At 43.2% G+C, this 25,681-nt stretch overlaps 1 protein-coding gene across 2 annotated transcripts in view; it reads right to left on the bottom strand.

The window, feature by feature from the left end:
* Positions 1 to 25,681, bottom strand: part of Atp8b1 (ATPase phospholipid transporting 8B1) — a 119,839-nt gene that overhangs the window by 12,538 nt on the left and 81,620 nt on the right. For both annotated transcript variants that reach the window (XM_040741712.1, XM_040741713.1), the window contains exons 13-22: positions 22,877 to 23,085; positions 21,060 to 21,103; positions 19,774 to 19,930; positions 14,185 to 14,373; positions 12,485 to 12,597; positions 11,758 to 11,922; positions 10,758 to 10,869; positions 8,957 to 9,032; positions 5,490 to 5,622; positions 4,802 to 5,090 (exon numbers count right to left, since the gene is read on the bottom strand). In XM_040741712.1, coding sequence (XP_040597646.1) covers positions 4,802 to 5,090; positions 5,490 to 5,622; positions 8,957 to 9,032; positions 10,758 to 10,869; positions 11,758 to 11,922; positions 12,485 to 12,597; positions 14,185 to 14,373; positions 19,774 to 19,930; positions 21,060 to 21,103; positions 22,877 to 23,085 — 1,487 coding nt within the window. The remainder of the gene's footprint in view (positions 1 to 4,801; positions 5,091 to 5,489; positions 5,623 to 8,956; positions 9,033 to 10,757; positions 10,870 to 11,757; positions 11,923 to 12,484; positions 12,598 to 14,184; positions 14,374 to 19,773; positions 19,931 to 21,059; positions 21,104 to 22,876; positions 23,086 to 25,681) is intronic.

Here is a 25,681-nt window from a genome sequence, read left to right as displayed (position 1 = left end):
GCAGACTGACAGGCATTGGGCTCCCCATATAATTGTAGGTCTTGATTCCTGTCTTTCTGAAGCCTGGCTTCTTAGTAAGGGTGGGATATCTTTACATGTTTTTGTTTGTTTATTTGTTTTAATTGATTTTATTTTGAGATTTTGTCTCATGCAGCTCATATGCTAGTCTCAAACTCACTTTGTAGCTAAGGATGGCTTTGAACTCCCAATCCTCTGCCTCCAACCACTTGGTGGAGTTCTGTTCTACCATATCAGGCTTATGAGGTGCTGTGGATGTCACCCAGGACCTTGTGCACAATAGCAAGGATTCTACAAACTGACCTACATTCTTAACTCCTTTATATCCTTTTTAATGAATTTTTTCTCAAGCCAGCTTTATTTTCTAATATTCCTAATCAAAATAATGTTAACTGATGCTTCCTTCAATTTTCAAAGGCCCACTGTGACTTTAAGATACACACACACACACACACACACACACACACACACACACACACACTGCAGAGGAAAATGTTTCCAGAACTTTGTTAATTCATTTGATAGTCATTAAATACATTTTCAAGTTGGAAAATATGGAATTTTGTCCAGGTCTTAAAAATTAATGTAAACAGTGACAGTGAAGTCTTTCAGAGAAAATGTGTTGGAGAACACACCATCACTCCAACCTCAAGAAGTAACTTCACACGCTATAGTTTCCAAATAGAAATAAGCTTCCAAAATCTGACCCCAATTTTGAGCCCAAGGTCTGAAAAACTTGAAACATAACTAAAGGAAATTGTCCAAGCCCATGTTTTCAACTATACTTTGTAGCTCTAATAGAAGGGGAGAGGAGGGCATGGGAGGAAGTGGGAGAAAAGGAAGAAAAATTGTTCTTATTCAGTGATTTACAACCCTTTTCAAAACACATAAACAGTGCACACAACCAGTTGTGGTTGCCAAAATGCTTCCCTACCAAACCATGGCCTCCTTTGTCTCTGACCAAGCAAGAGAGGGAAATGTTGAGATTCCCAGTGAGATGCCAAAACCCAAGGAAGAGGCGCTCTCTCTTAGGCCCTGGCCTCTAGTCCTTCTACTTTTCCATGGAGCAGTGTGTGAAAATGAACACTGACACAGCTCACAGGGTAAATGAGGACGAATGAACTGAACTCTGAGGCAACACTGTTTTCCCCTAGAATCCAAACAAAAACCTAGTGCTGTTGTTTTGCCAAAAGACCATGTTGTCACGTTGCCTTCTAAACAATTTATGTTCATTCCCATAGATCAGTGCTGTCTCAACCTTGGTCAGAGGCATTACTGGTTTTGTTTTGCAGTGGGCAGCTGTTGATGCAGACACTCAAAACTGGCTACAGGGCTGAGAATAAGTGAACACTGAATGCCCAGCTCTAAGTGGGACATCTATATTGGGATATCTATAGTGACACCCTCAGGAAACACTGGAAAGATGAGGCAGGAAGAATGTAAGAGCTGGAGGATAGGCAGGAGTTCTGTGAAATGCTGCCTTCAAGATACAACATGGCTGTTACATGCGTGGACTTACAGCAGCCATGGTCACCTGCATAAGACCTGTACAAAATGAGGGCAGTCAGCAATTCCCGTATGGGTGGGGGAGGGGCTGATGAGGTCTCTCCTCTACCCAAGGAGCTGTTGCCAGCTGGTTGATGACTGATGGGAGTTGGGGAGTAAGTTTTCTTCAGGGGTGTAACTCCAGGTAAGTTGTTGGTACCTCAATTTTCATGAAATCCCAAATGCAGTCTAATGACTCACTAGTAAACATGCCTTCGTAATTCCTCAAAACTGATTACTTCCTAAGGCTTCCTGCCTTTATTTCATCTCTCATAACTCATGTGTATTCTTAGGGTCTAAGACCAAGAAGAAGCAACACTTATTCAGCTCATGTGAGACATCTTCAGGCACAAGACAGGGAAAGGGCAACCTCCAAGAGAGAGTAGAATTTTTGCTAGGGGCAAAAGCATGGGGGCATTTTCTCCATTTCTAGGAGAATGCAGTAACATATTAGCCAATGGTTGGGTTATTTTTAATACCTCAATTCCACTCTACCCTTTCCATATACATATATTCCACATATTTAACTTGTTAAAGTTATTATCACCATCCCAAGTGTTTGTGTATGAGTTCGTGTGCATGTGTTGAGTGTGTGCATGCAAGTGTGAGTGTTTGTGGTTTTGTATATGTGTGGGTTGGCACACATGTGAAGGTGAGACTTTCAGGAATTGGTTCTCATTTCACCATAGGTTCTGGAGACTGAATTCAGGTCATCAGGCTTGGTCCCATGCACCCTTATGTGCTGAGCCTTCTTGCTGGCCCAGTGTAGACTGTTCTGCTTAGATTGTTTTTTTTAAGTTAGCATACACAGCATTAGGTTCTGTAATGACATTTTCAAACAAAATGTGTTTCTGCTGGTTCTCCCCCCCCCCCCCACCCATCTTTTTTCTTATTCCTCGAACTGAACTACTACCCCCTGTACCCCTGTACCCTTTCTTCCTCCTGCTCTCATAGCCTCCATCCTATTTAAGATCTCATTTGTGCTATTGCCCCCTCCACTGTCCTCAATACCTCCTCCCCAACCCTTCTGATGACATTCTTTCTAGTGTCATAACCTAACCTACATACATGCCCTGTTACATTCATGTTTGTGAACACTGTAAGGGGGAATCTGCTAATGGGAGAGAACATGGGATTTTTATCTTTCTGTGTACACTGTTCTTGGTACAGCAGAAAACTTTTACATATAGAAACAGGCACAGATACCATTTGGACAACTTCTAAGTAGATCCCAGTTTCCTATATTTCTATCCCAAATGGATGTTCCTTAAGTTACACACACTAGTGAGCCTGCTTGCATGCACACATACAAACTTACACGTGTGCACATTTAGCATATGATAATATTAATAAAAAAGTTAAAACAACTTGGGCCAGTCAGATGGATCAGTGGGTTAAGGGTGATCTCTGCCAGGCCTGATGACTGAGTTCAAACACCAAGACCCACATGGTAAAAAGAGAGAACTTACTCTGGCAAGTTGTTCTCTGACCTCCACATGTATGCTGTTGCCCATGGCAACACATATACATACATGGATTCACACACACACACACACACACACACACACACATATTAAATAAGTAAATGAAACATTTTAAATAAAAGTTTAAAATAACTTCGGAAAAATGGGCTTGCATGAGGTTTATCCATGTTCCCTTGCCTTGCCCTCTCAAAGGCAAATGGCAAACCCAGGAACGAAACTTTTGAAGGCTCCATCATGAATAAAATGACAAGTCTGTAAGGCCCCCTTCCCTTCCAGGACATCTGGGGGTCTACATCGTAACTGAATAGAACTCATGTTTGAGTTATTCTTTTGGTACAAGTAGTGACAGTCATGTCAGGGTACATGACGGGGAAATAACCCAGAGCCGGCCACAGAGGAAGGAGAAATCTAACTGAGAGCGGGCAGTGGCATCTGCGTGGTGTGCTGGGCACAGAGCAGGTAGTGGAAGGGGTGAAATGGCAGTGGTGACAGGTATGCGCATTGATAAAAAGCAAGAAGACATACTTCATACAGATGGCTGCTGCTGAGGAAGACAGGGGTGAGAGCCTCTTAACATACCAAGGAGGAAAGGAGGAGACTCTGAGGAAAGAAAGAGATAGACTTGTGAGTCATAAACAGGCTAAATTAAATCTGGCTGCATGTGATGCGCTTAAGTTCCCCGGCACAACAGGTCATACATGTGTGCGTGTGTGTGGTCACATAATGATTCACCTTAGTAAATGACACAGTGTTAGAGGACAGATGAGAAAATGGGCCTTGGCTGAAGCCCCAGCTGACGAGGGAGTTTGGTAGTAAGAAGAGAAGTGATACTCAGGTTAAGACAGCTTGGGCGTTTTCATACCTTTTAGAAGTTGAGAATCTGTAAGTTAAAATCTAAAATGCTCCGATGTGTGAAAACAGCTGAGCACCATGCAAAAAGTGAAATCCATGCGATTTTTTTTCCAAAATGGAATATCTCCAAAATCTGAAACACTTTGGGGCTAAAAGATAATCCACCTGTGTTACCTAACAGTACTACAGGCAGAAGAAAAAAGAACCAGGCTTGGACACACGGGTGAGGTCCAGAGGTCTGGTCTGTATGCTCTGACACCAGTGTAACCGTGTCTCTGAAGGGCGCTCCTTCAGTGGTGAATAGCTAGGATCCTCCAACTGGAGAAAACACTATGCTGGGGAGGGGGGAGCAAGACCATGAGTTTGTAGCAGACTGTTTTCTTCAGGACTTAGATAAGAAAGAATAATATCCTCAAAGAGGAATACCAGAGAGAGCTAACACTTCATGCTGAGTCCAACAAAATCTATTGCAGAATTTATTACATGTCAAGGGTTTTTATTGCATTGAGGGGAAAAAATCAATTTTATTTGCAGCGCTCCTAAATTTTTAATCAGGACAGAAACAACAGTTAAAAATATTAAGCTTTTTGATAAGCCCTTAAAAATACAGGAAATGAGTCATCCTGGGGGTGGGGGAGGAGAGAAAGGCCACACTGCACATAAAGGAAACTATGATTTTCCCTGCTCTGGCTCCTCTCCTACTTGACATTCAGTGAGGCCCATGCCTGCTGGACATACTGCAGGCTTCCTGAGGGTAGGTCAAGGCAGGGCATGAGTAAATGCCTTCAGTGACACCTGCCTTATGATGCCTCAGCCACGGGACCTGGAGAAACAACCCCCTTGTGTTCCTACCACTTCTGCCCAGCAAGGTGGGTGTCACATGCCGCGAGCGCACAACTCACTTTTGATCATGTTCACGTCATTGGCCCCGTCTCCAATGGCCAGCGTGATGGCCTTCTTGTACCTCTTCACCAGATCCACCACCATGGCCTTCTGCTTGGGGGTGACGCGGCAGCAGATGACAGCGTTGCACTCGCAGGCCAGGTCCACAAAGTTCTTCTGCCGCTGCTCTTTCTTCTCCTCCAGCCTTCTCCTACTCTGGGTCCGCATCCGGCGCTCTTCCTCTGTCCTTGGGAACTTCAGTTTTAGGATCTTACCCCTCTTGGACTTTTTCTCTAGAAGGATTTCATTCTGTGACATCAGAGGGAGAGGAGGACATCACCCATCACTTTAGTGCTGACACCCAAGAGCACCACCACTCCCAAGACTTGCGTCATGGCAAGCAAAGTCGATGTGCTTTCACACGGATTACTTCGCTCTGACTGAAAAAAGACTTACAGTAAGCATATAGAAAAATATACATATATCGTTAAGGGAAAAGTGGAAATTCCCCACTTGTGGAAATACCTGGAGGACCAATTCTACCATTTCCCTCTAATCCCTTTTAGCTACCCTCTAATTTTAAGACTCAAACTCCCACTTGCTTTTATGGGCTAAGAGACTTTTAGACTGACACGCAATTAATATGCAAAGCTACCAAGAATGGCCCCAAGGTACTTGTTTGAGTGACAGGCAGAGTCTGATACACACCAACCAAGAGCCAGTGATGATTAAGGCACGGTTTTCTCCAGGCGGAAAAAAAGGCTCATACACAGGGGGTACAAACTTGGCAGAGACTCCGCCTCGGTTTCTCTGATTCTCCATCCTCGTGTGAAGAAGGGAGCTACGGGAGAATAAATTGAAGCACTTAAAACACATGCCTATAAAAGGCTCTAGATTGTAACTTATTTTATGTTATTTTTTTTTTAGACAGGGTCTCACTATGTATCTCTGATAGGCCTAGAACTCCCTATATATAGACCAATCCCCCTGCCTCTGTCTCCCAAATGCTGGGATTAAAGGCGTGCATTACCATGCCTGGCTCTAGACTTTAATTTTGACATCACTTTAAAAAAGTCATGTAACAAAGTACCCAGCATGACATTTTATCACCCTGCTGAGTGTACTGTTGAATCTCCACATGTCGTGGAGTCAGCCTGTCTTGTGAAGCTCACTTGTTTTGTGACTGGCTCACGTCACTGGTATCCCCAAGGTCATCAATACTATACAATATGTCATCCTCTTTCCTTTTGAAGGGTGAGTGGTATTCCATTGTATGGATATGCAGCCTTTTGTTTACCCAACTCCTATCTAATGAATACACGGGTTGCTTCTGCCGCTTGGTTATTATGGACAGTGCTATATACATGTGCTTGGGGGCACCGGCACACACACACACACACACACACACACACACACACACACACACTTTACAAAATTCTGCTTGCAATTTTTTTGAGGAGGTAATCAGGGTAGGACTACTGAACAATACGAAAATTCTATTTTTAATTCATTTAAGGAAGACCCATATTTTGTGGCCATATACCACCAGCATACACCAGTGTTCTGATCCCTCACGGCCTCATGAGAACTTAGTAGCTACACACATTTCATCCCATTGATGCACATGAATCTTGATCCTCATGGCCTTACCATGCTTTTCCTTTTTTTTCTGGTTGTCCAGAAAGAAGTGGTATTCTGTAATTTTGATTTGCATGTTCCTAACAACTCATGAGGCTGAGTGCGTCTATATGCCTTTAGACACAGTGTGAAGAAACATCTAAGTGCTGGCTCTTCCACCATGGGGCACCACATCCTTGGTATCTTACCACTTGTCAAAGACCCAAATAATGATGCAGGTAGCCAGAGAAGGGAGGCAGTCTTGATGTGGATTTCTACAGAAAAAAAGCTTATTTCCACATACTCAAGTTATATCCGCTTTTCAAAATTCTCAGGTTTTTAAAAAAGATTTATTTTTATATTTAGTTATGTATATATGTGTGTCTGTGTGTCACAGATGTGTGGGTGCCTGAGCTGCCTGACATGGGTGCTGGGGGCTGAACTTGGGTCCTCTTCAAGAGCAGTATGGCTCTTAACTGCTGAGCCACCTCTCCAGTCTTCTTATTGCTTTAAATAAAAAAAATTATTATAATGCTCCCATATGAAGGGAGTCATGGGGCTTTTGAGTGGAAGAGGCCAATCTGCTCGTGTCACAAACCAGAAAATGAGGGCAGAAAGAGGTGACGTGATTTTACTTGCAGGGAGCTGGTGGGAAATCTAGTGTAAGAATTCAGGTCTCCACATTCAATCAGAGGCTTTCTCCACTCAACACACACCACCACCATTCTTCATTTTCAGACGTGTGTTTCTCAGCCTTGGCACTATTGGTATCTTGGGGCAGTTAATTCTCCATCATATGTGGCCACCTATTTTAGAGTATTTCCTTTCTTTAAGGGTTACCATCCTCTTAGCTTCTGCCCACTAGAACCCAACGGGATCTCCTTTCCCTGTTACACCCACCAAAGATGTTTGCAGACACTGCCAAAATCAGTCCCAATTAAATCACTTCTCCTGGACCAGTGAGCAAAGATGTCTGCTGTAAAAGCCTAATATTGTTCCTCCAGAACCCGTGGAGCAGTGGAAGGAGAGAACTGATCCATAAAGTCATCCTCTGACCTCCATATATGTGCCATGGCATGTGCATGCACAACGATAATTAATAAATAAATAAAACAAAAACCTAAGAGGCACTGTCCAGAGGATTTATTAATTTCCTTTCATACCAATTTAATTCTCACTTTCAAGTTCAGAAATGAGTGCGTTATAGGTCATTAAAAGATTGGAGTAGAACATGAAGTTGCCTGTTCAAACTGTTTGGTAGGAACCATCATTTCAAAGAACCATCTAGAAAGATGACTCATCGCTCCATAAATGGAAAGTTAGCTGAGAGACTGTTCATAAAGTTTCAGTGTTTGGATAAACTTGTCGTTTAGTATGGCTTAGGCCCAATCTGACACTTTCAAAAGAGCAACTGGAAATTTATTCAGTCCCCCACGCCCCGTGTATAAAAAGTAAATAAAAACATATGGTACTTAACCAAATTGCTTGCAATTAAAAACTACTTAAGTAAACATGCTTACTGGCATTTAAAAAAATTGCCAATTCAAAGAGGCTTGGTTTACGTGCTTTTATTCAAGCAGAAGTGATTTATAACATATGGCTACTAACTTGGTGTAACTTAGCAAACTGTCTAATGCACTGGAATGGCTTTCAGAGCTGACTGTCTGCATTAGAAAGGCCCATCAACCCCATCCTGTGTTAGAACACACAGCAGATGTGTATGAACAGCTTAATTTGCCTTTGTGCCATTAGACAAGACTGTGATTAAAAAGTTTGAGGAATAAATGGAAAGATTAAGCCAGCAGGAAATGCATCACAGGAAGCTTGTAGCTTGTAACAAGACTGTGCCTCTCCATTACACGTTTCTAGGTCTGCCACAACTGATTAGGGGCTAATGAATGTCCCAAGACTTGAAATACTAAGTGCACTCTCTTTAGAGACTACCAATAAATGGCCTACCTACGTGACATAACTCATTAACACTTTCATTGCGGAATAACTCTTTTTTTCTCTTATGTCTATTTCAAAAAAAATGAAGTCCTCATAAAAAGTACATAAACATAATTCATATTAATTTGCTGGCAATGGGGCTGGTGAGGTGGGTCAGTGAGCAGTAACTGCCGTACGGGCATGAAGACCTGCCCGTACCTGAGTTTGCATACCCAGCACCCATGCAGAAGGCTGGGTATGGCTGCATTGCATACTCCTATACTCCCAATGCTGGCTCACTTTTCCAGTATTCAAATAGGAGATTTTCTAAGGGATAAAGAAAAATGACTCCTTAGAGCTCTTGGATCCCCCTAAGACTGAAGTCTGTTCAAAACGAGCTGAATCATGGTAACATGGGAATATCTATTTCATTTGAGCATGAAAAAGAGACCCAAGTACACAATCTAGCTCCAATTTCTCCATATTTTCTGCATTTAGTCTTGACTTTGTTTAAAAAAAAAAACAATAACAAAACCAAGCTACTCTATCCTCTCACACTGCAGGCCTAATGCTTACCTATACCCTTCCATAGTACATACTTACTTTACACCCTCATAGCGGGTACTTACTTTATGTCCTCCCCATAGCAGATAGTAGTGTCTTCTGTCAGAAGTTCACAGGCAAAACCTATGTTTTCCGCAGTTTCTACAACAAATTAAAATTAAGTCAACTGTTACTTCTACTTATCTGAACCATGTTGAGTATTCCTTATCTGAAATGCTTAGGACCAGAAGTGTTTGAGATTTGGGACTTTGGAGTACACATGTACACATGTTATCTGGAGGATGGAATGTAAGTCTAAACACGAAGTCACTTGTATTCAAGATGAACCTTACACACACAGCCTGGGGGCAATTTTATACAAATCACTTATACAACTTCATACAAACCACATGCGTTTTGACCATGACCTATGTATCATGAGGTCAGGTGACATTATATCAGGGCTCAAAGAGTTTCAGATTTTTTTAAAATTTAAATTAGAAACAAGCTTGCTTCATATGTCAATCCCAGCTCCCTCTCCCCCTCCTCCCCCATCTCCTTTCAGCCCCCCCATCCCCACTCTGCTCCCCAGGGAGGGTGAAGTCCTTCATGGGGGATCTCCAGAATCTGTCATTTCATCTGTGGCAGGACCTAGGCCCGCCTCCATATGTCCAGGATGAGAGAGCATCCCTCCATGTGGAATGGACTCCCAAAGTCCATTCGTATGCCAGGGATAAATACTGATCTACTGCCTGAGGCCCCATAGATTGCCAAGGCCTCCTCACTGACACCCAAACTAGGGGGCGGGGTCTAGATCAGTCCCATGCTGGCTTCTCAGCCATCAGTCTGGAGTCCATGACTTTCCCCTTGTTCAGATCAACTGTCTGTGGGTTTCACCAGCCTGGTCTTGATCCCTTTGCTCATCACTCCTCCCTCTCTGCAACTGGGTTCCAGGAGTTCAGTTCACTGTTTAGCTGTGGGTGTCTGGAGTTTCAGATTTTAAGTATTTGAGGGATTCCTTCATGACATTTTCAACTCATGATTCTAACCATATTCAACTAAATACTCTGTTTTTCGGTAGTAATATATTGAAACCAAATAAAAAAGAAAAACGTTTCTCTGTAGTGAAATAAGTCGGAGTCAAAGTCTAGTTTGAGACACTCTTAATAATCAAGTGTACTATGTATCAAGCCCAGAAGTTTATTACATAATGAATCAATGTCCATTAAATTACTAAACACTCAGATCCTGTGGCTTAATCACATGGTGAAGGGGTGGGCAAGGATGACTGATTCCACGAACCCTCACATAGGACTGATACTAAAGGCCCCCTTTCCTTCTTTCCATCAGCATACATTTGGTGTTTGTCAAATGCCTGGGCTGTGCTTCACTTGGGAGAGTGTTAGAGCAAGAGACAATAATTTCCCGAGGAAGGCTTTGAGGATAAGGCATCAACACCGATGATAACTAGTTCAGTTCTACGTTTAAACACAAAACAATCTCCCAGCAAATAAAATGCTTGTCATCATTTCCCAAGACAATGAGCTAGGCAGGAAAGCCAACGCTGCTGTAGCAACCTTTTATATTGTTCTAGTCTGTGCTCAACAAATGGCAGAGTGCTAGAGACAAACAGGGACAGGGCATGGTCTTTCCAGGATAGAAGCTCACTGGTGGCTGGAGAGATAAGACAAAAGTCCTAAGGAGCAGGCTCTGCCACGGAGGGAATTCAGAGTCCTGGCCTGTGTGGGCTGCACCAGGAGCAGGGGAGAGGAGGGAGCACCTACATTCCCCCAGGGTGGGAAGCTTACCAAGGTTATCTTTGGCAAAGGAATAGCAGCTAAAAATATTGCAACCTAGCCCATGCACACACCCTACATGTTGGATTACCCTTTTTGTCTCCTGTAAGTACCCAGATCTTAATGTCAGCTTTGGCAAGTTTTGAGATGGTTTCTGGAACTCCATCCTGTAGCTTGTCTTCAATAGCAGTAGCTCCCAAGAGCTGGAATAGATATTAAAAAAATAGCATATAAGAAGTGTCTTTAAATGCAGTTTGCCTTCCTCTAAAGAAGAAGAGTAATCATGCGAAGCTAACTAGTGCTCTGACAGAGATGGCGGTACCACCATCAAAAGCTGGGACATCCCACACTTGATGCAAACCAAAGCATTCAAACCTGCTTCTGGAGGATTTAATTTATGGAAGCAGAAAGGGCAAGTACAGACGCAGGGTGTGGGGCCTCAACCTGAAAAATTAGCACTAAAAAGGCAGTGGTAGAGGGCTCACTCACAAGTTAGAGGCTAGCCTGGGCTACATGGTGACTTTTTCCCTCTCTCAAAACAGAAAAGTGCAAGCACAAAAAGATGTTAAAGACCCACTTTCACTGTGTTTGGGGCTGTGTGAAGGTATGCCTGTTTCTCAAGCTAACGGTGGTACTACCCTTTGGTTGACTATTTCCCATTAATATAAATTCAAGAAAACCACGTATGACTTTCAAAACATTTTAATTTTTTTGATATAAGCTTTACTACAAATTTAATTAAATGGCTTTAGTAATTCCCTAAATGCTAGAGGGCTTTTCTTTTTTGCCATTTTAATAGGAAATACAGTTTCTTTACTGCCAAGCTGATTCACAAAGTGAGTACTAGGCCAGCCAGGTAAAATCAGAAAGGGGGGCGGTGGGAAGGAGGGAGGAAGGAAGGAAGGTGTTTTGTTTTGTGATATCAAATTTTATTTTGTTTGCTAAACAAGAAAAATTCAAATGATATAGCTATTTGTAGGAACTGTAGCCATCAAAGAATTATCTCTAAATCATGATATCAATGACATGACAAAAGACGAATTTAAATTTGTGTGAAATGTCAAAGAGAAAATTATCAACACTGAACTCACAATCAAATCCTTCTCAATCTCTTCATACACTTTATCCAAAGCTTCATCCCGGTTGGTTGAGGCCACACTGGCAGCCATAAACTTCTTATTCCAGTCTGCAAATTCTTTTTCTTCAATTTCCTTGTAGCACAGGCACAGAGTCCTGAGAGTTTCACTAGCAAAGATCTGTTTTATTCACAAGACAATAATCCACCCATGCAAAGAATAGTTAGCTTTCCAAAAATTCATTTGAAAATTGCATTTATACTGTGTGTGCATGCACACGTGAGTGCATGTGTGTATGAGCACGAGCGAGCTATGGACCATATCGGTTACAACAAAGGCATCAGAGCTCAGTGGTCCAATACTTTGCTTCGTTACTGTAACATACAGAAAATGCTTTCTTTCCTTCACTCTATACCTAGAATCTGATAAAATTCTTGGCAACCACAGAGATATTAAGCCTACACCTAAAGGCAGCTGGCTCCTTGCATGAAGTCCCTACGAAAGTCATGAGTCATAATTGTATCAGCCCTGAAGACCTGGATAGCTTCACTATCATTTTCTGGGACATTGGCAGCAAGAGCCAAACTGTTACCCATCATGATCCTACTTTGGTATTCCTAGTCCATGACACCAAGCAAGGGTAGGGTTAATTAACAGTGAACAAAACTGTCACATGGCTGGAGAGACAGTCCCAGAAGGCAATAGTGGAATCTCTAGCAGAAAGGGCAAAAGTAAGACTTACATCCAGGGCATCCTGTGTTTCTTGCTTAGTAGGATTCATCTGATGGAGCCGTTCATAAATGACGGTGTCAGCACCTTTACAGTACAGCCTAATACTACCTTCTGGGGTTCTCACTGGGATAGTAAGGAAAGGAAAGCAACAATAAAATTAGGTTGGTACATATATCAACTACACTGACCATGTGACTTGAAGTGCTGCCCCCAACAAAGTTGTCAAGCTGCTACCTGCATTGAATACAGCACTGAAATACAAAAACATTCACTCAAGGTTAGCTCAGTTTTCTATGTTGTTTTAACAAGTATATTTAGGCTCTCTTCTATGTGCACTATCTTCCATAGAATTTTCCTTGTCCACATTAACTGATAGGAATCTTTCCCTACCTTCTTCAAGCTCATACCATTTACTGCCTCTAACAAGGCTCTTGTGACCACTTTATTATAATGTTCAAGCTGTACAACAAGAGAATCACAGAACACGCTCCATTGCTAGCTATATTTTAAGTACTTTGAGGTAGGTACCAGGCATGATTTCCTGTCCATATTGGTTAGGCACTGAGAAAACACTGAGTAAAATATAACTCCACTTGTTAAAATTGGGCACCAGAGTGGGAAGGTTTGTGGACACACCTCAGCCAAGCAACAGTTATCATCATCATCCATGAGATAAAACGTCAGGTGCCCATGGAAGATGACCCTTTGAGAAGGGCACAGTATCACTATGTAACTTTTTTCCAATAATGTGTGGTCAGCATATAAACATTAAGGGATAGCAGACAAACGCCCAAAATGGGACATTCTACAGGAAGACTGGCCTTGGTTTTTTGAAAATGCCAATATATAAAAGATCCAGAAAAGGATGAAGAGCTGTTTTTTTCTTTTAATTTATGATTCATGATTACTTAATTCAATATTTGATCTGTGAGCCCAAGAGTCATACAATAGACAGAAGAAGATGGAGACAAAGAGGAGGGGATCAGAGCAGGAGAGAGTTCCTCATAAGATCTGAAAATGTCTGCATGTCACCGCTAAAGAGTGTAGGTGATAATGCCGCATCAAGGCAAGTTTCTAAAGTTTCTAATTCTGATCACTCATATATATCTAAGGTTCTTGTTGCTAGGGAATATCTCTAATGTATATATGGGAAAGGAACATTGGATCTGTAATTTACTTTTAAGTAGTTCAGAAGATAGCAACCTGCATCTATAAAGTAACTGTAGACAATGTTAAAAACTAGTGGATATTAGAGAATACACAAAAGTACCACCAGCCATCCTTGTAATTTTCTTGTAGGTTGGAAATTATTCAAATCTAGAAGGAGACTGGCCTGTTAAAGAGCCTAGACCAGAGGTAAGGGCGAGACTCATGGGCACAGCTATTCCTACTGAGGCCTCCTTTTACCTGCCTCAGGCAGAGAAGTGTTGGGAGGGGACCCGAAATTAAAGGCCAGGTTCAGGGTGTACTTCTCCTGCCACTACAGACTCAGCAGCTCAAGGCCTTATGGCTAGAGAATGTCAAAAGTATTTGCAGGGTTCAGGAAGGTCACAGGGAGGAGTGACAGAGAAAAACCAGTTTCGGTAAATCCGGGTGCCTTTCAGAAGTCAGTTGTCCGTCCGTGTCCTCACTTATTCAAGCATCACCCAGTAAGACGGAGAAAAGGCACACAGAGTTGAAGGAGTCATAGAGCCTGAGGTAGAGACCCACCGATGATAGACATCCGCTTCCGGTCACTGTTGAAGTCCAAAATGGCGAGCACACTGTAGGTCCTCTCCGTGCCCAGTTCACTGACGGTGATCGTGTTCTGTGTCCTGGAGAGGAAGGCAAAGCCGAAGTTCCTGGCAGCATTTACCAGGGCACCTTCATCAGGAGAAGCTGCCTGGTAGTTGATCTGCCCTGAGGAGGGAAGCAAGAGAGAGATGCCGGATGAGCTATGGACTAAGCTTGGAAGTCATGCTTGAGCTCTGTACTGAGTGTCCTCTGCTCCGTCCTACATATCAAGTAGAGAACAAGTCAGTGGTTGTGAAAGGCTACACCGAATCAAAATGACATCAACTAAATTCCCTTCAAAATTGAAAGTGGTAAGAGAAATCGCAAATAAAACTGCAATAAAATGGGTATGCGTGTGGAGAGGATTCTCAGAATTCCACCAGCTAGACGAGAACACGGCTAATATGTCACTGTCCCCTCAGGCTTCTGCGGTATGACTGCAACTCTAACACACTGGCGTACATATTTGCAACCTGATTTATACTTTTTAGTGTCAGATTTTGAGCCTGTCAGCAGATCTTTAAAGATTCTTTGTAAATATTATTTTACTGACTACAAAACTGTTATTCCCCTCTCTCATGGGCATTTGGTTTATTTCCAAAATCTCTGGCCCATAAAAATAAAATGGCTATAATTATTGAGTATGCATGTGTATAACATGTGTATGTGTACACACATGTGTGTATGTTTTATAAACCTGGGTGTTCACTGTAAGGACCCATTTACTGAGCAGCACCATGTATATATGTCTGCCGTATGTTATAATTAAAAGCATTTCCAGAAAAAGGCATTTAGTTTTCCAATCAGAAAGCAGGGCCGGGGTGTGCGAACAGCATCTCTCCCTTCAGTTTGCTTAGAAGGGTTAGGATGTTCCAGAGTAGGAAGCCATAGATGCCATAGATGGTACCCTTTATTCCCAGGTTAGCTCAGAGAATTCGTTCCAATCACATCAGCATCTTAGTCCATCTCAGTTTGTTTCTTTCAATCTTGGGGTGTGTGTGTGTGTGGGGGGGGTTACAGTGTTCTTCAAGCTGATCTTTGGTTTATGCCATCCTCCCTTCTCAACCTCCAGAACAGTTGGAACTACAGACACCACAGTCCCTTTCTATGCTAATACTAAGCACCTTCCAATTAGTAGTTAAAGGTGGCACTGTAGGCTGTCTTTCTATTTGTTCATCCAGAAAGCCATACACTAGAAGCCGTGTAGTGCTTGCTGCATCCAAGCACTCTACAAAGACAAAACTGCCAGCACTGACTGTTGACCCAGTGCTCTGCAAGCCGCAGTGAGAACAAAGAGCCTCCCTTCAACATTTTACCTCAGCTGGAACACAAATATCTTCCTCAATATTGACAGAGAAAGGAAACAAATAACAAATTCTCCACGGCTTGGGCAATCCTAACTGCAGCCCAAACCTGGATGTTTTGATTACCAAAGGAAAAGTGTTTTAGTTGTGGAATCACAGACTTGGCAACTAACAGAGAAGGGAAGAACACCTGAAACCCCATCTGACCCTCATTTCGCATCTGCAGGAAAGTGTGGAGGAACCAACACTCCTCCGAAGAAAGCCTACTTTGATTGTACTCCTAGAGACAACTCAAAAGCTTTTCTTAACAGACTCATCTATGGATTTGGATGATGGCACAAAAAAAAAAAATGTAGAGCTGGAGAGATGGTTCCAGCCACTTCTGGTTCTTATACAGGACCCAAGTTCAGATTTCAGCACCCACATCAGGTGGCTCACAACTATCTTAATACCAGCTCTGAAGGATCCAATGCCCTCTTCTGGCCTCTATGAGCATTATATTAACCTCCCTCTCCCTCTCCCCCACCCCACGTTTACGTTCTCTTTCTCTAATCTATCTATCTCTGTATTTGTCTGTATCTCCCCTCTCTCCTCTATGTCTCTCAATTAAAACTTAAACACACACACATCTCCTACTGTTTCCTTTTTTAGCTGCTTCTGACGGACAACAATACCACAGTCACCAGCCTCAGAAGTGTCTTCCATCCTTTCACCACTTCAAATTCTTAAATGGGCTGCCTCCTACATTCATGACTTTCTCATTCTGTGTGAGCATCTCACGGTAATATAATACCCCCATGCTGACCCCAGAGTTCCCATAATATCGCATCAAGGGATGCTAAGATCTCCTCTGAAAACTCTATGAGCACTAGATTAAATAGCACCAGGTTGGATAGGCTCCACTGCAGTTTTGGACTCTGTTTTCAGGCAGCCTCTGTGGGAACAGAGTCTCCACAGCCTCAAGGTCCCATCCCAGTGGCATCATTCATTCTCTTTCAGCCATTCACTAAGCACTCACCCAGGCATTACTTTGACTTAGATTCAACAGTAGGTCTTGATCAACCGACTTTAAGAAAGAGATTATTACCCGGGATGTAGCTCAGTGGTAGGGCATTTGCCTTACATACGCTAGACTTGATCCTCCACCCTGCAGAGAAAGACCAAAACAAAAAACAACCTCCCCCCCCCCACCATAACAAAAACAGAACAACCAGGTGTTCTGCAGCTAACTAGGCGACCTGTAGAAAGGACACAGCAAGAGAGATTTGGAGCCTGGAGTTTCATTTAAGGAGGGTTCCTCAACATGGATTTGAAAATGAACCAGTTCCCAAGTACTGAGATCGAGGAGCATCCCTAGCTATAAGCTCACAGAGAAATGAAGACCTCAGACCTGCAGCTACAAGGAACTGGATCTTGGCCCAATCACAAGGCTTGGAAGAAGAACCTGAGCGCCATGTGAGAACACGGCCCCAGTGCGATCATAGTGAGATGCTGAGCAGAGATGCCAGTCATGTGACTCAAAACGTCTGACCTCTAGAGCTATGAGATAAGAAACAGATGTTTCAAGCTGCCTAGCTGTAATAACTGATTACAGAGAGCAGGAAACTCATGCAAACTATCACCACTCAGAATGCCTTCTGAGGAAGTAAAATGTCCAGGGTCATACATACGAAAAGACTTCCTCCTCCTCTTCATATAACAATAATTTTAAAAAGCCCATCTCCGTTATTCTGTGGTGCTAGGAACCAAACTCAAGGCCTTATACATGTCAAGTAAGTACTCTCTCATTGGATTATATTTCTACCCTCCTTATCCTCATAAGAGAGAGACACAAGAAGGTAGCCAAACAGACAGCCATATGGTGAAGGACTACACTGAACTGATGCCTATTGGATGACCTCAGGGAAGCCCCTCATGCTTTCTGCATCTGAATCTGTTTATCACAAAGTGTGGTCCCTAGGATCCCATCCAAAGAACTCTCTCATGGTTCTCTTCTGTGTCGCACCTGCTGTGCGGCCTGCATCCGAGAATGTAGCGAGGTGGTCAGGATAGATGACACAGAGACCGGTCGGTTGCTTTAAGAAAACTTTATCTTCCCAAGTCAGCTTAGGAGGAGACCCCAGTCCGCTTAGGAGAGAGCTCTCAGGAGAAGTCTCTCTAAGAAAAAGGAGCTTCCCTTTTTAAGGACTTCTGCCATTCATCTACATACCATTCTTTCCAGACTTCTCACCCTCCTGGCTGGTGGTTAATCTCCGGCCCCAGAATCGGGGAGACACCGCAGGGGGGGGCAGGAAGAGGCATCTAGCTGTAGGGGGTGTGAAAGTCATGGTATCTCAGTGAGGGAGCCCTTATCTGAGCCCTATCAAGAGCTTTAAAGCACTGAATTGTTTTCAGTAAACATTACACAGCTGCCTGCTCCCAGGCCGAAGGGGAAGTGGGTTTCTGCTCAAGGTCTGGTGTCCCCACACTTCTGGATCAAAATCTGATTTCTTTTCTAATGCCCTGTACCTCAAAATACAACTCGTCTTGTTTCCCAGTGACTTGTATTTGTTATTTGCTGGGCATAGACAATTGTTTGGTATGTCCAACCCTGCAACTCAGCTGACAGGGGAGCAAACAGCTGCAGGAGTATGCAGGAGGGAACTTTGAACAACCACACTTCCTACAGCACTGTTGAGGAAAATGGTGGCCGGTTAGGGACTAATCCAGGGTTGGCTCATCTCTGGCATATACTCCAAGGCTTTGCCTGTCAGTCCAGTGAGGGCAACAAAACAGACTTTACAATTTATGTGTATTTGTCTAAGGGCCCTGCTAATTCCCAAATTAGCACACATTTGAAGAAGAATCCTACCAATGAATGAAGACCTAAGAACAAGGTTACTTAAGAAGATCCCACTTGATTCTTGTTGTGAAAGCCGGATTTGCTTGTCTAATCAGATTACAAACCCTACTTGGGCAATTTTCTCCTTTCTGTTATTCCTCACTCTGCCGCAGACAGCCCTTCCCCCAGACCCCGTCCATTGGAATTGTGCTGTTTCGCTTTACTGCACTATATTCATTTCATCCTTGGAGAATGGATTTCTTTGAAACTTGTAGGGAGATATTTTTACACGTATGTCTTCTCAGGAGTGTTTGATGTCACTACATAAGAAACATCAATGTTGGGACTCCATCAGGAGGCGCTTTCCTGTTCTGTAGGGACCGAAGAGAATGGAGTGAAGTGAATAAGTGAAGTGTGGCAGACTCCTGCATTGGGGTCACACCAAAAGCATTCCTTTCACTCTTCCCACAATGCATTTGTCTCTCGAGAGGATTTATGTCCACATGATGAAATAACTAGTGTTCGTTGACACTAGACAGATTCCCTCTGACAAAGCAGGCACAGACTGCAATTAAGAATTCTGCAAAAGAACCTAAACTCCTTGCTGCTCACTCATGAATTCTCATTAATTTTGATCCATCAAACAAGAAAGGAGGCCCAGGCTTTAGCTTATCTTATTCAAGTTCCAAATAATTTAATCTAGAGAACAAAAGCAGACATATGAAAGAAATTTGTAGAAAACAAGGCTTAATTTTAACGTTCATTCATGATACAGATAAGGCCTGATTATACATTCCCAATGAACATTTGCACAATGAATATATATATATATACATACATGCATACATACATACATACACACACTATATATATATTGTGTGTGTGTGTGTGTGTGTGTGTGTGTGTGTGTGTGTGTGTGTGTGTGTATGATACAGCACACATATGGAGGTGAGAGACGACTTGTAAGAGTCGGTTCTCTCCTGCCATTCGGGTCCTGGGGATCAAGCCCAGGTCATCAGGTTTGGCAGCAAGTGTCTTTACCTGCTGAGCCATCTCACCAGGTCACCAACCACATCTTATGACAGAACTCAATTTACAAAGTGATAACCCATTCTGAGCTATAGTTAAATCAGTCATCAAACTTTGAGAAGAAGTTTTTCTGGAGCTGAGAGAAGCGTTTGTCTAGCACTTTTCAAGTCCTGAGTAAAATAAAATAATAATTAAAACATCAATAATATGGTGTCTCATGCTACTCTGATGGTACTCCATACACATCACAAATGGCCATTGCTTGAGTGCATGTGACAGACTCGACATTTGTCACACACAAGATACTCTTGAGTCGCCTGCCAACCCCCAAACTGCCCCCCCTCGTGTCTGAGGCCCCAGGGGAACACTCACCATCAGTCCTGTCCACCATGACCGTGTGGCAAATGGAAAGCAAGAAGAAGAAATGCCGAACTTCCGGCTCTTTCCCCGACTGGATTTGTTCAATGAGATAGTGGTCATAAAACGCAAGCTTTCCGTCAGCAAATGTATTCCAGCTGAAGTCCACCAACTGAAAGAAATGAAGAGGGAAAGACATGAAATCAGTGAAAAATATATGTACGAGGGCCAGCAAGAGAGCTCATGGGGTAAAAGCACTTGTTAGCAAGACTGGCAACCAGAGGCTGATACTGATGTCTGGGGTCCACAGAGTAGGAGGAATCAATTCCTGCATGTTGCTCTCTAGCCTCCATACATGCACTGTGGCCGCACACATGTGCACATGAATATACGTGCATACACACAAAAATGTTTTAAAAATCTGTATCCATAATTGATATTACCTTTTCTTTGTAGCTAAGTTTTTGATTATGTCAAAAATCACCTGGGATTTTAGCACATTCCTTTTTATTTTTTGTGTCTGAATGTTTTGCCTCTATGTATGCTTGTGGACCATGTGCATGCCCGATCCCCATAGAGGCCAGAAGAGGGTGTGAGGGCATCTGATCCTTTGGAACTGGAGTGACCCGCAGTTGTGAGCTGCTATGTGGGTGCTGGAACTAAACGTGGGTCCTCAAAAGAGCATTACTTGCTCTTACCTGCTAAACCATCCACTTTCTTGTCCTAAGTCATAGGAAGCTTTTGATAAAAAGCAAAAGTCACACTATAGTGAGCTGGATTGTGTCTCTCTCACAGGTCTGTTGGCACCCAAACCTATAGTGCCTGTCAATTTCTCTATTTGGAAATGTGGTCTGGGGCTGGAGAGATGGTGCAGTGGTTAAGAGCACTGACTGCTGTTCCAGAGGACCCAGGTTCAATTCCCAGCACCCACATGGCAGCTAACAACTGTGTATAACTCCAAGATCTTGACACCCTCACACAGACACATGGAAATGTGGTCTGCAAATGTAATCAAGTTAAGATGGGGTCATGAAGATTAGGATGGAAGGACAGATGTCTTTGTAAGAGACAAATATGGACAGAGACAAACACATGAGGAAAAAGAACCCCATGTGACCAGAGAAGCACAGTGGTGCCTACAAGCCAGGAAGCTTCCCCCTAGACCTTTTGGAGGGTCCAACGTCTGGATTTCATTCTCCAGTACTGTGGGAAGACAAGTTCTGCTACTTTATGGTCCAGTCTGAGGTCATTCAATCCAGCAGCCCAAGGAAGCAAACAGCTGCTTTGCACGGACCACTCACCTCTATTTTGCTATGGCTGTGTTGAGAAGTGTCCCGATGGTCTCCTAAGAAACAAACAGGGCAAAACAAGTTGAGTCTGTGTGTATGTGTATGCATGCAGAGCCCCTCCTACCTGGATTTGCAAACACAGTTGTAGTGTCTGATGTTGCTGTCATCCTTGGTTTGGGATGGTTCTGGGGTAAAGAACTGTTTTTTCAGGAGTTATAAAAAAATGAAAAATAGAAGAATATTAGACCTAGGCCCTGATAGCTTGTGCCTATAACCCAAATACTTGGCAGACTAAAATAGGAAAATCACCATGAGTTAAGGCTAGTCTGGGCTATAGTGTGAAATCTGGTCTCAAAACCAAACAACTAAATATATAAATATATTCTAAGAATGAATAATATTTGATAGAAACCATTATGCGGCTCCTCACAGAAAAAGTCAGTCAAACAATGACCAGAGTTGTTTCAAATACTAGTGCCTGTTCCACTATTCTCCTTTGGGACTACAATGATATCTGTCATAACCACGGTGACAAATCCCTCAGTCTTATAGTGTCCCATCTTCCTTGTTGATGGGTAAATTCATTCATACTATACATATTTTTCTAAAGAGGGAAGTGTTCATGTGTTTATTTCTTGGAAAAAAATCAAAAGTTTAAAAAAAAAACCAAACCAATATTTTAAGGCAACATCAACTTCAATACTATTCATGTGTGTGGAGAATGTTTCAGAAAAGTAGGACAGAGGTCAACTATAAAACATTGTAATCATTTTTTACTTCCCAGCTTGGTGACAAGGTGCAGTTACCTTATGCAGCTATCACCACTGTCTCCCTTTAGCATCTTTATAACTGAACTTGCTAGCATTGCACATTAACTTCCAAGCTTTGGCAGCCAATACGCCCCTTTGTCCCTGTGACTTTGACTATTCTAAATACAATCATACAGCACTTGCTTTTGTGAGCTTACATCACTTAGGATAACATCCTGAGGGCTCATTCATGTTGTAGCACATTTTATTTGTTTCTTCATCCTTTGGTAGACAAGTAGGCTGTTCCTACCCTTTGCCAAATGTGAAAAAAGTTACTATGAACATGAGTAAACATCTATCTCCATGGGTATCTCCTCTCTAAATCTTTGGAGCATAACATATTCCTAGACACAGAATTGCTAGACTAAGGGGGCAATTTGGCTGTTAATTTTTTGAAGGGTGTTTATTTCTAACTATTGGTCTCTCTCTCTCTCTCTCTCTCTCTCTCTCTCTCTCTCTCTCTCTCTCTCTCTCTCTCTCTCTCTCTCTCTCTCTCTCTCTCCCTCCCCCTCTGTCTCTCTCTCTCTGTCTCTCTCTCTCTGTCTCTCTCTCTCTGTCTCTCTCTGTCTCTCTCTCTCTCTCTCCCCCCTCAACAATGCCCATGATATTTCTTTAGACTCCACACAGGGAGAGTTCCAACAACCATAGGAAAGCAGGTTCTGCTCCAGACAGCACCTGTTGCTTCTACCCTCATTCTACAGCCAACCATGCCTGTTATTTCAGACCCCAAACATAACTGCACCTTGTTTTTTTTGTTTGTTTGTTTGTTTGTTTGTTTTTTTGGTTTTTACGAGACAGGGTTTCTCTGTATTGTTTTGGAGGCTATCGGTCCAGCTCGGCCTCTGCCTCCCGAGTGCTGGGATTAAAGGCGTGCGCCACCACCGCCCGGCTATAACTGCTCCTTGTAAGTGAAAGAATATCTCTGGAGTTGTTCTGCAGAAAGATAATGGTAAAAGCTTCAAGTGCACTCACAAAAAGGATGTGTTCTGACTTCCCCAGCTTCACAAGCCTCACACTCACCATAGATTTGCCCGTTAATGCAGCATTTTTTGAAGGTCATGATATTTTGCGTGAGCGTCCCCGTCTTATCAGAGAAGATATAATGAATCTGTCCTAGCTGTTCATTCAGTGTGGTAGTCCTCGCCTTTGCAGGTGTGTCCTTTTCAGCATAGTACATCTGCAGGTCCCAGTTGATGAAATGGCTCTGTCCCAAACGGATAACTTCCACACTAGGAGGATAGAAGGCGGCTTCAGTGGTGAGCAAGGAGGGGATTGGCCAGGAATGGATTCTGCCCTCCCTATGCACATGGGAGTGAGTTGCTTAGCTACTGCTTTTGTTTGAAAGCTAGCTTCCACTCCTATGAAGGTTAATTGTTCTTTAAAGACAGATTTATTTTATTTTTAATTATGCCTATGAACGCGTGTGCACGTGTGTGTGTGCACGTGTGTGTGTGTGTGCACGTGTGTGTGTGTGTGTGTGTGTGTGTGTGTGTGTCTTTGTATGGGTATGTGCATGTGAAAACAAGTGCTCTAAGGACACAGGTGTTGAGTCTTCCTGGAGCTGAAATTATAGGAGAATGTAAGTCACCCAACTCAGGTGCTGCAAATCAAACTCAAACATTACATTCTCTTAAATGCGAAACCATCTCTGCAGCCCCACAGTGGTTAGTCCTGATTGTCCATTGGATGGACGTTATAGTTCCCCTAGGAGACACACCTCTTATTGTGTTCATGGTTCATGATTCATGAGAGTGCTCCCTAGCCAGGTTTACCTGAGGTGGGAAGGACCCATATACTGGGCTAGGTTGTCTAGAATGAACAAAAAGGAGAAAGCTAACTGGATATCAATATTCCTTTCTGTTTCCTGAGTTCATGCAATGTAACCAGCTGTCTCGCAGTCTACCACTATGCTTTCTCCAGCATGACAGACTGCACCCTCAAGCCATGAACCCAAATAAATCCTTCCTTCTTTAAGCTTTTTTTTAATCATATATACTGTTACACCAATGAGAAGAGTAACTGGTACCCCCACACCCATATAGTGAAACCTAACCTTCAATGAAACAGTGCTGAAATAGGGCTTTTCTGGGATAGTTAGGTCCTAATGACAAAGAGATGACAAGTGGCACCAACATCTGTATTAAAGAAACACGAGGGAGCTTGTTTGCCTCCTTTTGCCATGAGATAATCTAAGGAGGGGCCACCTGTGACACAAGAACTCTGCTCTTGGTCATTGACTCCCCAGCCTTCTGAACTATGAAAAATAAAGTTCTGTTCTTTTAAAGCCACCCAGCTTAAAAGCCACACTGTGCTCCCCTGACGGCTTCAGGGTCAGTGGTGTTCCCTCACGACACCTCGTCAGTGTGACTTCCTACTCACACTTGAGCACTTCAGCCCCAGCTAAGGAACTCTGCCCTCAGAACACAGCCCAGTGGGAAAAGCAACAGTGACACTAAGGCCAGAATCACAGATACAACCATCCACTCTTTTCTCCCACTGCCTCTCATACTGAGAGACAACTGGGATGGCCAGATTCACCTGCCCGAAGAGAATTAGGATCCACTAGGTGACATACCATCATGTCTCAAATGAGTCAAGTCTTTTGGCAATTAGTGCCAAAAGTATATTCACTTTCTAAATTCTTAGAAGCTATAGAATATCCAGAAGGAGATATCCTAAGAGGATCATGTTGATTTTAAAACTCAGACGTAGGAAGACTGTTTGCATACCTGGCTACATGGGTCATGCATGACTGCACAGGACCTATAGGTGGGAACGAGTCCCTTATAAAAGGCAGTCCTGCTTGGTGTAGAACACTTCGAACAAGGCAGATGAAAATGCACTTAAGCAGATAAAAGCAATCTAACATATGTCAACTCTCCAGGGATGCATGGTCTATGTAGAAAATCAAAGCAGGGAACAGAGGGGATAGAGACCAATAGGAAGGGGAAGTGACTATTAAGATCAGTTGAGGTAGAGGCCAGAGGGATGAGGTAACACCTAGCCAAGGCCTGAAGGTAGAGTCAGGTATGGTAGGTCATGTGTGTAGTCGCAACACTTGGGTGCTAGAGGCAGAGGGTTGCTACAAGGTCAAGGCCAGGCTGTTCTAAACAATGAGCTCTAGGGCAGGTGTGTAAAGACCCTGTAAAAAACAAACAACAGACAGATAATGTGGAGATCACTTAGTTGGTAAAGTGATTGCTATACAAACTTGAGTGCCTGAGTTTGATTCCTCAGCTTCCACAAAAAAAGCAGGATACAGCCGGGCGGTGGTGGCGCACACCTTTAATCCCAGCACTCGGGAGGCAGAGGCAGGCGATCTCTGTGAGTTTGAGGCCGGGCTGGACCAGTAGCCTCCAAAACAATACAGAGAAACCCTGTCTCGTAAAAACCAAAAAAAGCACAGGATACAGCAGTTTAAGCCTATAATCCAGTGCTGGGAGGAGTCAGGAGGATCTCCAGTGCTTCCCCATCAGCCCGTCTAGCTAAGTGAGAGATCTTGTCCTGAAAAGGACTGTGAAGGGCACTGCATGGTAGACTGTTGTGTGTGCTCATGCATGTGCATCTGAAGTCCAGAGGTCAACATCAAGGATCTTCCTCTATTGCTCTCCACCTTATATTTTGACAGAGTATCCCTCACGGAACCCAGAGCTCACCGTTTTGGCAAGAGTTGCTGGGCAGTGAGCCCTAGTGATCTGCCTATCTCCATGTACCCTGCTACTCCTTCCCTCCCTGAAGCCCTGGGGTTCCAGTTGCACACACAGCTTTTATGTGGGTGCTGAATCCAAACTCACTTTCTTGCTTGTGCAATAAGCACCTTACCCA

Source organism: Mesocricetus auratus, unplaced genomic scaffold (assembly GCF_017639785.1).
Source record: "Mesocricetus auratus isolate SY011 unplaced genomic scaffold, BCM_Maur_2.0 Super-Scaffold_6730, whole genome shotgun sequence".
In the NCBI taxonomy this organism is placed as follows: domain Eukaryota; kingdom Metazoa; phylum Chordata; class Mammalia; order Rodentia; family Cricetidae; genus Mesocricetus; species Mesocricetus auratus.
Note: the sequence above shows the minus strand (reverse complement) of the source record. Positions and strands in the feature narration are given on the sequence as shown.